Here is a 15,200-nt window from a genome sequence, read left to right as displayed (position 1 = left end):
AATTTAGTAAATAAAATTTTTTTTTTTTTTTTTTGAGAAATCGTCTCTTGAAGAATGAATTTTAGAAAAAGGGATAGGAATTTTTAGAAATCGTTTATTCAAAAGTTTATAGTGTGTGAATTTTTAAAAAAATGAATTTTAGAAATCATATTGTGACCCCCTCGTATAGGAATTCTTTTTTTCTGACCACCCAGAGAATGAGCTGTTTTTTGGGCGGCCAAATGGGACCGGAAGTGAAAGGAAAACAGAGCATGGGTGAGCTGTTTTGGCGGCCAGATCGGACGGAAAGAGAAAAGCCAGAGGAAGTGATATAGAGATTTTGAGTTCCAAAGCAAAATGGGGATTGTTTGGGGAGAGAAACAGAAAAACGGGAAGAAAGGAGTGAGAGAGAGGAAGAGTCTTTTTTTAGCAGGTGAGGGTGAGAGTTGGGAGAACAAAAAAAAGTGGGAAAAGGAAAAATTCTGGAGAAAGCGAAAACAGAGCTTAGAAGAGAACTTTCAGGTACTGTTTTCAGGCAGATTCCTTATTTATTCTCTTCATCACTCTGTTTTTCAGGCTTTTTGATGGATTCTGATCACTGTTTGATTTGTTTGGAATGGATATGATATTGCATTATTTTTCTTTCATGTTTTGATATGAAATGGCTCACTCTTCAGCAGGAGATGATTGAATCACTGGTCTTGGAACCCATTGATTTCAACATGGAATGGGTTTCCATTTAATGAGCTTTTTTTTTTTTTTTTTTTTTTTTTTTCTGATGTTAGTTATACTTTGTTTTGGGTTGTTCATTTATCTGCATCTATATTTCTATCTTCATCTCTATATATCGAATTGCTCGTTTTGGACGGTGCTTCTTATTTTATTTTTTTTTGTTTTTGTTTTCTCGGGAATTTGATTTTTCGCCGATTGTACCCGGGAAGTGGAGGCCGCTAAAAAGGTGAAGAAGGGTGCCAGAGGAAGGAAGGGTGGTGGTCCCAAGAGAAACCCGTATCCTGCCTCGTTAAGGCAGGTCTTCAATTCCCGGTTAGTCGTATCGACAGATACCTCAAGAAAGGCTGTTATTCTCAACGCGTTGGAACAGGTGCCTCAGTCTACCTCGCTACCGTGTTGGAGTACCTAGCTACTGAGGTTTTGGAGTTGGCTAGAAATGCAGCATGGGATAACCAGAAGCACAGAATAATCCCGAGGCATGTTTTGTTGGCTGTGAGAAATGATGAAGAACTTGGGAAGCTTCTAGCTGGTGTCACAATTGCTCGTGGTGGTGTCCTGCCAAATATCAACCATATTCTTCTGCCAAAGAAGACTGACAAGGCAGGAAAGGAATCCAAGTCGCCATCCAAGGCCACCAAGTCTCCTAGAAAGGCTTAGTTTATCAATTGTGTTAGAGAAAGACTTGTCTTCTTCTTATCTCTCTCATAAAACGCCACCAGTGCTAACTTCTGTTTGTCATGGGAACAACATTTAATGAGGATGCTATTAGAAGTCTCCATTTCCAGTTTTCATCATTACTCAGATTTTTTTTTTTTATCCATAAAAGCTAGCCATGATATGAAAAACCATTTTTTATTCAATTATTGATGAGATAGTCGACTGCCCAAATGAGAACATAATTTGCACAACAGGCATAGATAATGCTCCACTTTTGTATGAAGAAATGGATAAAAAAAGGTAGCCCATTAGTAGTCTAAGCAATCAAGCTCACTGAATCGACTCTTTCTCTAGCTTATCCAAGTGTCCAGTAGCCAATCTCTAACATCATCAACCGGTGATATACATAATGCCATGCACCTAAAATACCCATAGAAAACAGAGGAGAATAACCAAGAAAACAGAGCGGGAAGAAAAAGAAAAAACAAAACAAAAATGAACCAATGAAAGCCACATTTCATGTTTCAACCAACAAACTTAGATGTAGGTGAGTGAGCCAAAATGTATTTTAAATAAGGATCAAAACATGGTTGCGAGCATTTCATAGAGGAACTAAAACGGAGTCACACTAATCTCAACAAAACCAATTAAAAATGAAACATGAACACATTATGACCCAAACCAAACAATTTGAAGATCAATAGTAAAAAAACAAATACATGACATGATATCTGTTGTCGCCTCGCGTATCCGATGGTCCACGTTGCTGCTATATGGATGGACACGTGATTCTCAACACACAAGGGGTTCTTGATTCAGTGGTTGCACCTGCAAAAGGCATCCGGACAGGGTGTCCGGACGCACCCTCCGATGGTTTTATTAGCCATGGTGAGAAAGAGATATATAAATCAGTTGGCTTTTTTCTAGGTATCAAGAGGTTACCAGGAGATCCCCTTTCTTCTTCGTGCGAAGGTATATATATCCAGCTTCAGGGGTACTGTTCCTCTCATTAATGGTGAGGAGATCTTTTCTGTTGTGATGATGACAATAGGTGTTAGTAGGAGCACTATCATCCTATGAATGGCTGTCAGAGACTATGGTAGGTGATGCGGCCGTCAGAGATCGTGGGAAGCGATTATGCAGAATGATCGTGGGAAGTGACTTGCTGTCACTTCCTCTTGTCTTCTCATTCTGCAGGTGATGGGATGTGGGCCATGGCTGCTTGTTGTGGTTGCGTGTAAGACTCGCTTTACTTTAATTGACCATCCAGAAGATTTATATCCGGATGGCTCATGCTGACTATCCGGATGTGTTGTGGAGACTATCCGGATGTGTACGCTCTGCCAGCGTCGTTTGCTCTTCCTTGGATAGGAGAAGATGAAACGTCGTTTGCCTTTCCTTGAGGCGGTCCGGATAGGATGTCTACACCATGCATATCCTTAGGGGAATCCGGATAATGATGGTCCGGCTGATAACACGTGCCACGCGTCACTATGAGCTGCGTGCCACGTGTTTCCCAAGGGGAGGGGTCCCTACATTGCCCCCCTTTTTAACTTGCCTATTTTGCCCAAAAAATGGGCGGGTTAAAAATAATTGGCTTTTGAAAACTGAAGAAGTCCCTTCGTCTGACTGGGCCACGTGGCGAGTGGGGGTGCGGAAGCCAAAAAGGCATTTTTTATGACGAGCCGCCGACCCTGCGTATCCCCAGACAATATGTCGTTTCAATGATAACATGGCTGTTGGTTTGGCTTTCCGAGGGGCTGTCCTGCTATAAATAGGGTACTGTACCTCTTTTTGTATTTTTTCCTACTGCATTCTCTTGAGAGTCTTTCTTCTTACTGCTTTTTCTACGCCCTTTGCTTTTCTGAGAAACGAGAAAAAAAAAGACTCCGAAAGCTCTTTTGTACCAGTGCTTTTGTATCGCAACTTTGTTGGTTTGCTGCTGGTGATTTCGTATCAAGGCGGTACCCGTTCTTCTTCTTCGGTGCTGTATTTGGTACGTATCTCTTTGCTACTGCCGTTCCTTTGGTTGCGTTTGCTGGTTCTTTACACTTGCTTTCTGGCTTGCTTGGGCATTGTTTTGGACGAGTCGTTTGCAATTGTTGTTGAATGTTGGTACTTTGTTGTTGTTTGGAGGGGTTTTTGAGGGGTTTTTCTGACGGCTTTGAGTTAGGGTTTGTGTATTTTCTGATTGCTTGGTCTGAACCGTTTGCATTGTTTTTGCGTGTAGATTTTGCTTTGGCTTTGTGGTAAGAAATGGCTCCAAAAAAGATTGTTTCGTCTGTCCGGGTCAGCGAGGCTAGCGAAAAGGCGATAGACAAATTAAATGCGAAGGAGTTCCGGGAGCGATTCCTGATCCCCCATGACGTATTGATAGACCTGGTGAACGAGGAGGCGGCTATGCCTACTGAGAAAGGTGGAAAAAACGCTATCCTCTTCACAAAGGAACAATTCAACGCGGGGCTCCGGTTCCCTCTGCCGGCGTTGTTCAAGGAATTCCTCCACTTCTCTCAAATTCCCCCTATCTTTATTCACCCCAACCTTGTCCGGGTGCTGATGGGATGCAGCATCATCAACATGCTGTACAGCCTCGACCTGACGCTACTGGAAGTGTTCTTTGTCTATTCCCTGAAGAAAGCAAAGAATGATATCTTCAGTGTGTCCGCTCACCTGCCCTCCCTTCAAATGGTGACAGAACTGCCAGATTCGACAAAGGGAGGGGCGAAGGGGCTGGTGGCAGTCTGGGGTGGATGGGCGGGGCTATCGCAGCATCCGTCGAGGCCTTTTTCTCCGAATTATACCCTAAAAATTCCGGGTAATCTTGTTTTGCGATTTTTTTTTTTTTTTTTTTTTTTTTTTTTATCCAGATTTTGCTTTGCTGATTTTTTCTGATCTTTCCGGGCGGAATTCTCACCTTTTGTTGCTGACAATGCAGGTTTGGAATTGAGGGGCCACCTTGTGGATTGGGTGGAAAAGGCATCCTTTGCCTGTGTCTGCAAATTATTTGAAATAGATCCCAAGGAGAGGGCCTACAAAACATTGCTCTCGGCGCGGAATTTGACAGAGGTCGTCCGGGAGCCCCAGGAATATGTTATCAACATCCTTCCTAGGAAATTGGCAAAGGATGAGATAGTGCCTGGGGAGCATTATACAGTGAAAGAGCTCCCCCTCTATCAGGAAGCTAAAGAAGCTGACGCTGAAAGGCGGCGAAAGCTCCTGGAGGATAGAGATCAGAAAAAGACTGAAGGCACTATCCGGAAGGCTCCCGGACAGAAGCGGGGTCCGGACTCCCCTCCGAAGAAAACTTCAGGAAAAAGGGGGAAGCTGGTGAAGAAGCATGGGAAGGATGCGAAGGAACCCACTCCTCCCAAGGAGTTTCCTCCTCCACAAACTACCTATGAGGGGGAAGTAATGATAGAGGAGCCAGTAAATGCTGCTCCGCACTCTATCTCAAGCGGCCCCGGGCGCATGTCGGGGTTGAATCACTCAGGTCCCTCCTTAGTCGCGGCTGCGCGTCTAGCCAACGTGGCTGAGGAAGCTGCATCTATCAACCATCTGGGCAACCTCAATCCGGATGCAGCTGAAACGGCCCCGTTGGAGGAAGCGGGGGCAGAAAGCCAAAGTCAGCCTTCCGACGACCCGGATCGCCTGGCTATAGTCCTGGTGAAAGAGCCTCCCCTCAAGAAGCCGCGTTTGACGCGCGATCTACAGTCCGGACTCTTTGAGCGGCTTCAAGAGCGGCAGCAAGAGATTGAAATTAATTGCGCTTCTGCCCATGACGCTCATCCGGATGGAGGCGAGGTGGAGATGGCTACTGAGACCTCAGCCGTTCCGGCAATAATTCCGGCTGAGGATGCATCCGGACCTATGTGCCCGGACGAAAATATGGGGGCTCCGATTCCGGGACACGAGCTACCCTCTCCTTCCTCATCCGAGGAGGAATCTGCTGATGATGCCGCTCCCGCTAGCCCTTTCAGCTACGCGGAGTTGGAAGCTAAGTTAAAGCAGATTACTCCTGACTGGAAAGCCATCAAGCCCTCTGCTAAGATGTTTGATATGATAGAAACGGTACGCCGTTGTCTTGTGTTTTTGCTTTTTGACTTTTTGTTGCACTGATGTGTTTGTTGTAGTATGATTTATGTTTTTGCTTTTCTTGTTTGTGTGTTAGCTGGTGAGGGGCCTCCGCAGCATGTCTCAACAACACGCTCTTTTTACTCAGCTGCTGCAGACCGCAGACTATATGAGGACCTTCTCCTCTCGGCACCAAGAGATTGAAAATCAACTGCGTCTGAGAATGGAGGAGGCTGAGGCCAGTTTATCCACCATGCGAGAGGAAAATGAAGCCCTCCGGGTGGAGTTGGCTGAGGCAAAGGGTCAAGAAGAATCAACTGCGGGCCGCCTTCATGAGGCGGAGGGTGAGGCAGCCTGGCTAAGGGATGAATTGAGTCGACTCCGGACAGAAGTTTTGAATGAAAAGAAACAGAAGGAAGACTTGCAGCTGCGTCTGGATGTGCAAAAAGAGGAACTTGAACGGGAGTTTGCTGTGGAAAGGGAGGAACTTGCAGCGGATTACCAGAGACAAGTGGATGATACATTTATCTTTGGGTATCGCTGCTGTATGAAGAAGAACGGTATAAAGCGAGATACCCCTTCAATTCCTCCAAGTGAAGAAAAGAAGCTCCATGAGAAACCTGCTCCCTGATAGTTTATATCTTCTTGCAATTTTTCTGCTGTAATTTTTCCTTCTGTATATTTTTGTGGTCCGGATGTCTCTTTGTAATTTACATTTACTCATATCAATAAAACTTACTTCTTTCTCATTTGCACTTGTGTACACTTTCTACTGATAATACTGCTTTAAATTAAACACATTCCATGGTCTGAGTAACGGAGTGCCATCTAGCTTTTGTAAATGATAGGCTCCATTTTCATTTGCCTTAGACACTATGTAGGGTCCTTCCCAATTGGCTTGGAATTTTCCTGCGCCTACTTCAGCAGTATTTTCAAAAACTTTTCTAAGTACTAGCGTACCATTTTTGAAGTTTCTGGGCCTGACTTTTCGATTGTAATGCGCTGATGCTCTTTGTTGATAATCTGCCATCCGGATGGATGCGCTTTCTCTGACTTCGTCTGCCCAGTCCAAATTTCTTCCTAGTTCCGTGTCGGCATCTTTTTGCTTTGCTGCATCAGTCCGGATAGTAGGAAGACCTATTTCAGTGGGAATGACTGCATCCATTCCATATGTGAGGGCAAAAGGAGTATTTCCTGTTGGTCGTCCGGGTGTGGTCCGATAGGCCCACAGGACGCCGGGTAGTTCCTCCACCCACTTCCCTTTGGCTCGCTCCAGCCTTTTCTTCAAGGCATTGACTAGAGTTTTGTTTGTGGCTTCCGCCTGGCCATTGCTTTGAGGATAACGTGGCGTGGAGTATGAATTCCGGATATTCAATTCCGAACAGAAATTCCTGAATGCAATGCTGTCAAATTGTGGACCGTTGTCAGCTATGATGATTTGGGGAATCCCATAACGGCAAACAATGTTCTTCCATACGAACTTGGTAACATCTTTATCTTTGATGCTTGCATATGCTTCAGCTTCTACCCATTTACTGAAGTAATCAGTGGCGACAAGAAGGAATTTCTTTTGGGCGGGTGCTGCTGGGAGGGGTCCCACTATGTCCATGCCCCACTGCGCGAAAGGCCATGGGCTTGAGACCGATTTTAATGCGATTGATGGTATATGTGGAATGGGAGCGTATCTTTGACATTTATCACATTTTTGGACATATGCTGCCGCGTCTTTCTTCATTGTTGGCCAATAGTATCCTTGTGAATGAGCTCTATGTGCTAGGGATCGTCCTCCCGTATGATTTCCGCATACTCCTTCATGTAACTCAGCTAACACATACTGGGCCTCTGAATGCCCAAGACAGCGAAGATAAGGCCCTGTGAAGGATCGCTTGTACAGGTGCCCCCCAATCAGGGTGAAACGGGCAGCTTGCACCCGGATTTTGTGCGCTCGTTTAGGATCTTCGGGTAAAGTTCCTGTCCGGAGATATTCTGCAATATCATGCGTCCATTCTTGATCATCCGCTTGGTTTGCTTCAATGGAGTTGCAAGTGGAATTTTCTGCGACAGAGGGATTGGCTTGTACATGGATAGGCAATAGAATGGCTTCTCTGATGGGGAGGGAAGCAGCTATACCGGCCAAGGCGTCAGCGCGCCCGTTGTCAGCTCGCTTAATTTTTTCAATTGTCCACTCGGTGAATTGCTGTAAGGTGCTTCTTACTTTGGCCAAGTATCGCGCCATGCGTGAGTCCTTAGCCTCATATTCTTTCTGGACATGCCTTACCACTAGTTGCGAGTCGCTGTAGATTCGGAGTTTGGAGACGGATAGCGCAAGAGCGAGGTCCAATCCGGACAGGATGGCCTCGTATTCTGCTTCATTGTTAGACGCGGAGAATCCCAGCCGGATGGCCTGCTCCAGATGTTCCCCAGTTGGGGACTGCAATAAGAGCCCAACTCCAGAGCCTGATGAGCGTGAGGCTCCGTCAACTCGTAGAGTCCACCACTCCTGTTCACCTGATTCCTGGTGCTGGTCGGGTCTTCGTGAATATTCGAGCACGAAGTCGGCCATTACTTGGCCTTTTTTGGATAATCTGGGTTGGAATTCGATTCCAAATTCGCTCAATTCGATGGCCCACTGTAGCATTCGCCCAGTTAAATCTGGCTTGTGTAGAATGCTACGAAGGGGCTGGTCGGTCAGTACAATCACTGGGTGAGCTTGAAAATAGGGGCGGAGCTTTTGAGCAGCACTTCGAAGAGCTAAGGCTGTTAGCTCCATTTTTGAATACCTGGTTTCTACATCTGCCAAAGCTCTGCTGACATAGTAGACAGGTTTCTGCTCCTTTGGCGAAGGGCAGCGGAATAGAACGGCGCTGATTGCCCATTCTGAGACAGCTAAATACATATATAGCTTCTCCTTTGGCATGGGGCTGCTCAAGATGGGCGGATGCATAAGACAGTGTTTAATTCTTTCCAACGCGTTTTGGCAATTGTCCGTCCATCCCTGCGTTCCAGCTTTTCGTATCGCTAAGAAGAAGGGTCGCAACTCGTCAGTGAAGCGGGCTATAAAACGTCCTAACGCAACGAGCTTGCCTGTGAGGCGTTGTAACTCCTTTTTGTTCCTGGGAGGAGGTGTCTCCATGACTGCTTTGACTTGATCCGGGCTGACTTCTATGCCTCTTTGGCTGACCATAAATCCCAGAAATTTGCCAGCACTCACGCCAAAGGCACATTTGGAAGGATTTAGCTTCATGTCATACTTTCGCAAGAGGTAAAATACTTCTTGTAAATGGAGGATATGCTGCTCTCGAGTTTTGCTTTTAACCACGATATCGTCAATGTATACCTCGACCGAGCGGCCTATCAGAGGTTTGAAGATTTTAGTCATCAATCTTTGATACGTGGCGCCAGCGTTTTTGAGTCCGAATGGCATGACTTTGTAGCAATAGAGGCCGTGTGGCGTTATGAATGCTGTTTTTTCTTCGTCATCCGGAGACATGGGAATTTGGTGATAGCCGGAGAAGGCATCCAAGAAAGAGAGCATCCCTTGCCCGGAAGTGGAATCCACAATTTGATCTATCCGCGGTAAGGGAAAACTGTCTTTTGGACATGCATTATTGAGATTGGTGTAATCAACACAGACTCGCCATTTGCCCTCTTTCTTTGGTACCACTACTACATTTGCCAACCAATCCGGATAAGATACCTCTCTGATGAATCCGGCTTCCAACAATTTGTTAATTTCTTCTTGGATAACTCTTTGTCTATCCGGGTGAAATCGTCTAATCTTCTGTCGAATGGGTCTGGCTGCTGGAAAGACGTTAAGCTTGTGAGAGGCGATAGAGGGATGAATTCCCTTCATATCCGAATGTGTCCATGCGAAGATGTCATGGTTACTTCGAAGGATATTCTGTATGCTCTGGGTTTCTTCTTGTGTCATGAGGGAACTGATGTTTGTGAGGTGATCATTCTCTTCTGAGATTTGGATTGTTTGTAAGGGATCTGCTACCGGGGGATCCTTGTCCACCGGACCCAATAATTGCTATTGGTCGCGCGCAATGCTAGGTTCAGGGGGAGATGCATCTTCCTGGTTAGCGACTGCTTCACGTGCTATTTGGTAGCACTGGCGAGCGGCTAACTGGCTGCCATACAAGTCAGTTTGCCCTTCATTGGTGAGGAAACTCACCATTTGATGATATGTGGAGGGGATGGCTTTCATGTAGTGAAGCCATGTGCGTCCCAAGATGATATTGAAGGGTGACAATTCTTGCACCACCGAGAATTGCACGTTGAGAGTGACTGGTCCAGCTCGAACCGACAGTATAATGTCTCCTAAGGATGTTGTTGATGATCCGTTGAATCCAGATAAGATTCGTCCGGGGTTTTCGAGACCCGCGAGACTGTGTCCCATATGGCCAATGACTGATGCTTGTACTAGATCGGCTGAACTGCCTGGATCAACCAAGATACGTCTTACATCAAAATCTCCTATTTCTAGAGAGAGGATGAGGGCGTCGCGATGTGGCTGTAGCGTCCGGGTGGGATCTACTGGTGGGAAAATGATTGTCCCATCTATGGGGCGAGGGCCCTCTCCAGTAAGACCCGGCCGGATGGAATTAATGCGCTCGCGTATTGACGCGGCCCGCAACAATTTCTGCCTTTTACGCCTGGAATCGTATTCCTCGTCAGACGGGCCCCCATTGATATAGTTTATCACAGCCTTGGGGGCGACTGGGGCCCTCGGGGCCTCAGAGTTATGATGCTGAGATACGTCCCTTCCTCCAGTATCTGAGCGGAGGTACTGTTTTAAATGTCCTGCTTTGATGAGCCTTTCAACTAGATACTGGAGGGATCGACACGTCTCTGTTGTATGACCATGGTCTTTGTGGAAGGCGCATTTCTTGCTGCTGTCTCTTATGGATGGGTCCGTTTCGAAGGGTCTAGGCCACCTGAAGTCGGACAACCCTTGGATCATTGGGAGAAGTTTTTCGTATGATACGGATAGGGGTGTGGCGGGCGGCCTATTCGGACGACTCGGCCCGTCCTGTCTTCGGTCAACTGGTTTTGGACGGTCTGGAGGCTTGGCATGCCTGTCCGCGTTATCTCTAGAAGCCCGTCCGGCAACCAAAACTTGTTGAGTGGCTGCACGCACGTCATCTTCGAGCATTGAATATTTGTTAGCACGTCTGAACAAATCGTCCATCGTTGTGGGAGGCTTTTTTGCCAGTGATTCAAAAAATGGAGTGCCTGGACAAATGCTTCTCTTGAAGATTTGTAGGACAGCATCCATGCTGCAAACCTCTATTTGGAGTACGGCTTGGCCAAATCGTTTCACAAATTCCCTCAAGGATTCGTTGTCTCTCATTTTTATGTTCTGGAGGGTGCTGATATTCTGCTTGTGTCGAGCAGAGCACAAGTACTGTCCCACGAATGCTTCAGAGAGGTCCCTGAAATTGTCAATAGAGTTAGGAGGTAGGCGATGAAACCATGAGAGGGCCTGCCCTTGAAGGCTGGCAGGGAATACTTTGCATAATAATGCATCGTTGCCAATATCGAGCGTCATAAGCTGTCGATAGTGCATGATGTGATCGAAGGGATCGTTGGTCCCATCGTATGTGGAAAACTTTGGTACGAGGAATCCTCTTGGGGGCTCGTAATGGGTGATATGAGAGCAAAAGGGCGTGGAGAGCATGTCATCCAGCCTTTTGCTGATGGAGCCAATGGGTGGCTCGTTTGGGAGGTTTCTCCCAGCTGGTCGTTCCGCTAGGTGTGAATGAACGTTCCGCATCGCTAGGGTGACCATGGGGTCACGATGCGGAGGTACGTTCTGCACTATGGGAGCGATCATAGGATCGGGGCGTGGCGCCCGGGTTGTGGCTGCTGGTGGCCTTGATCTCCCAGGCTCTTGTGGGCCTAGTCTTGCGCGCATAGAACTTGACAACTGTGATTTTCTATCACGCTGTCTTTTTGCTGAGAAATGAGTGGAATCTGAGCTTTCCTCACGGGGAGCTCGAGGCATGGGTGTGCGTGGCTCATGGGGCCTTGCGTTGTACGTTCCTGGGATAGCTCCTGTTGACCCAGGATATATTGATTCTGGCTCTGGCTTTGAGTTTGCCACCTGGCCTTTTGAGCGCTGACGACGAGGAGGTCCTGATGTTGAGGCTTGAATGCGTAACACAGCGTTTTCTTCCCTTAACCTCTCCGTCTCCTGGAGGAGAGCTTTTAGCTGTTTTTCGCTTGCCAACTGTCTTTTTTCGATGGCTTGACGCCATTCGTGATTATCTTCTTCCTCTCTACCAGATGATCGACTTTGGGAAGGTGTGGCCATCTTTGCCAGTGACTGAATCAAAATAAAAAGTAAAAGTTTCCCACAGACGGCGCCAATGTTGTCGCCTCGCGTATCCGATGGTCCACGTTGCTGTTATATGGATGGACACGTGATTCTCAACACACAAGGGGTTCTTGATTCAGTGGTTGCACCTGCAAAAGGCATCCGGACAGGGTGTCCGGACGCACCCTCCGATGGTTTTATTAGCCATGGTGAGAAAGAGATATATAAATCAGTTGGCTTTTTTCTAGGTATCAAGAGGTTACCAGGAGATCCCCTTTCTTCTTCGTGCGAAGGTATATATATCCAGCTTCAGGGGTACTGTTCCTCTCATTAATGGTGAGGAGATCTTTTCTGTTGTGATGATGACAATAGGTGTTAGTAGGAGCACTATCATCCTATGAATGGCTGTCAGAGACTATGGTAGGTGATGCGGCCGTCAGAGATCGTGGGAAGCGATTATGCAGAATGATCGTGGGAAGTGACTTGCTGTCACTTCCTCTTGTCTTCTCATTCTGCAGGTGATGGGATGTGGGCCATGGCTGCTTGTTGTGGTTGCGTGTAAGACTCGCTTTACTTTAATTGACCATCCAGAAGATTTATATCCGGATGGCTCATGCTGACTATCCGGATGTGTTGTGGAGACTATCCGGATGTGTACGCTCTGCCAGCGTCGTTTGCTCTTCCTTGGATAGGAGAAGATGAAACGTCGTTTGCCTTTCCTTGAGGCGGTCCGGATAGGATGTCTACACCATGCATATCCTTAGGGGAATCCGGATAATGATGGTCCGGCTGATAACACGTGCCACGCGTCACTATGAGCTGCGTGCCACGTGTTTCCCAAGGGGAGGGGTCCCTACAATATCCATACCCAAGCCATCAACAGACGATACTCAAAATCAGCAATGACAAGGTTGGAAAACAAAGAAATCCAAAGTAAAGGTACCCATAGTGGCCATACCCGAGCTCCTCAAGTGAAGCTTGTTTAGCTGCTTCTCCTCCAGCTCTCTCTTTACCCTTTGCCCTAGTTATCTCAAGACATCCAACTCACTCTCTCTCAATCTCTCCAAAATGAAGCACCCATGGATAACCTGCTCAGATCATCCATCATTTTTCAATCTTTAAGATTCTCCTCTCCAGAAAATGAGAAAAAATCATCCCTAAAAAAAATGCTCAACTCACCTTCATTCATCTCTCATCTTTCTCAGCAAAATCTCTCCAAAACCTTAACATCCCCTCTTTCCCCTCCCCCCAAAACTCCTTTATCATCTCTCTCTCTAAAGCTCTTTTCTCAAACGGAAATGACCTGTAAGAGCCTTTCCACCTATCACCTGCTGATTCCTTTTTCAGAAAACCACCTCCACTAATAGACGAGCTGCCACATTTTTAGTAGCCTCTCCAAAAAGGGCACGTCCTCTTCATAAACTCCTCCACCTGGCCAAAAAAAATGGAGATAAAAATAGCCCCCAAAAATAGGAGTCTACAATAGTAAAATTTTCCACTAAAGAAATGAGCTTCAAATTATATGACAATTTCTATTGAATTTCTTAATAAGTTTAATAATTTTCAAAAATAATTTGAAACTTAAAAGACTTATCCAATTAGTTATAAATTAAGTTAAAATATTTCAAAATACTATATCACTATTTCACTATTAAATATGTGCATGTGATAAAAAAAACTTGACTTATTTGTATCTCAAAAAAAAAAAAATAATAATTTATTTTAAATAAAATATTATTTTAAATTATTATTATTATTCACTTTAAAAAAATAATTATGCTTTTTGAAGGGGTTAATATCCATATTTTTATATAAAAATGCATATTATAATAATATAATAATTCATGTTTTACTAAAAAATTATTTATTTTTTAATTTATTTATAATTACAAAACTATTTTTATTTTAATAGGACTTGAATTAAATTTAATTAATATTATATAAATAAAATTTACAATATTTCTATAAAATAAAAAAATATATATTTTTTTAAAAATAACTTATTCAAAAGCCTTGTTTTTTAAAAACTACTAAAAAAATGTTTTTTTTTAACTTAAGAAAGGTTTTAAAAAACAAACATAAATCTTAATCATGGAATTCATATTATGGCATTGTAGACCCTACATTTTCCACGATGCATTCCTACTCGATGGAACGATTTGTTTTTTATTTATTTGTGAAAATTTTGATTTTTTTTTTAAAGATTTGAAGTCGCCACTTATTTTTGTTTTATTTTTAAAGGAAAAACAAAATAAGAAAGAAAAACCCTAAGTGTGACTCCTGAATGAAAAACAGGTCTGTGAAATACCAAAGTCGAGTCCGGGGGTCAGGTTACCTATTGGTAAGGTACGGTGGTGACCCATAGCACCCCTCTAAGCTCGTATATGTACGACCTTTACTAATCGAATTAAGAGAATTATGACAATTAATTAATTAATTAATTATGAATACTAAGAAAAACAATTATACAAATAAGTATGTACAAATCATGGTGAAAATCAATATACACAAAAATAATGATAAAATCTAATTATAAGAATACACAAAATAAATAATAAGAGAATTATGCAAAATGATTTATTGAACTAAATAAAAAAATATTAAAACAATTAGTTTTCAAGAAATTTCAAAGGATTTTATTAAAAATAAATTTGAATGAGTGATTTAAATTTATTTATTTAAAAAATATTTTCTTCAAGTGATTTGATTTAATTTTCAAAAAAAGTATTTACACTTATTGTATCAAAATAATTTATTACGAAATTTCAATTTGGGTACAAAAATTATTTTTACTTGCTTTTACTAGAAAATAATGAATTTTTACAATTTTATTTACAAAAGTATTTTGATTCATTTTCATTTAAAAAAAATGATTTATACAAATTTTTTTTAAATAACTTTATTTGCAAGAGAATTTTTAATTAAAAAGAAAAAAATTTCAATCTCTTATTTCTAAAAATTACTTTTAATCCTATTTTAATTAAGGAAAAAGAATTTATTTATAAAAAAACATTTTTTGGACAATTTTATTAAAAACAATTCTTTTGGATTTTTCTAAATGCATTTTTCTGAATTTTTATTAATAAAAAAACTTTATTTCATTAAAAAGAATATTTTAAAATTATTATTTTATTAAAACATATTTACTGAATTATTCCTCTTATTTAAACAAAATTTTTTATTTGTTCGATATTTACAAGAACTAATAGAAATAAAACCAAATAAAAGTGAGAAATAAAATACTTACCCAAATAAGCTTATAAGAAGCTCAATGTATTTCTATAACTTTTTGACTCACTTTCTTCCATGAAATTCCATGTTCCATGCGTCATAAATTCGTACTTAGCCAACAAAATTGCAAAATGAGCTCATGTAAAAACAAAAATAACTCAAATGTAAATATCTAGAAATGTATAAAATTCGCAAAAGATATTCAAAC

The 15,200-nt window shown here is 43.1% G+C and overlaps 1 protein-coding gene and 1 pseudogene across 1 annotated transcript; both read left to right on the top strand.

Moving 5' to 3' along the window:
• Nucleotides 1–895: 895 nt before the first annotated feature.
• LOC100252218 (probable histone H2A.1) lies at nt 896–1,505 on the top strand (annotated as a pseudogene).
• A 3,644-nt stretch (nt 1,506–5,149) lies between these two features.
• Nucleotides 5,150–6,188, top strand: LOC132254484 (uncharacterized). Its single transcript, XM_059740230.1, has 2 exons — nt 5,150–5,436; nt 5,537–6,188. Exons 1-2 carry the CDS (start codon nt 5,176–5,178, stop codon nt 6,068–6,070), a joined length of 795 nt encoding a protein of 264 aa, XP_059596213.1. The 5' UTR covers nt 5,150–5,175; the 3' UTR covers nt 6,071–6,188.
• The last annotated feature ends 9,012 nt before the right edge of the window (nt 6,189–15,200 follow it).

This window comes from Vitis vinifera, chromosome 10, assembly GCF_030704535.1.
Source record: "Vitis vinifera cultivar Pinot Noir 40024 chromosome 10, ASM3070453v1".
In the NCBI taxonomy this organism is placed as follows: domain Eukaryota; kingdom Viridiplantae; phylum Streptophyta; class Magnoliopsida; order Vitales; family Vitaceae; genus Vitis; species Vitis vinifera.
The sequence above is the reverse complement of the archived record's forward strand: the minus strand, read 5'-3'. Positions and strand labels throughout refer to the sequence as shown.

Bases quoted from the DNA above. Each gene is read 5' to 3' on its own strand.
- LOC132254484 (XM_059740230.1), top strand. From the start codon at position 5,176: ATGGCTACTGAGACCTCAGCCGTTCCGGCAATAATTCCGGCTGAGGAT. The intron at 5,437-5,536 runs GTACGCCGTTGT...TTTGTGTGTTAG, and splicing joins TGTTTGATATGATAGAAACG to CTGGTGAGGGGCCTCCGCAG.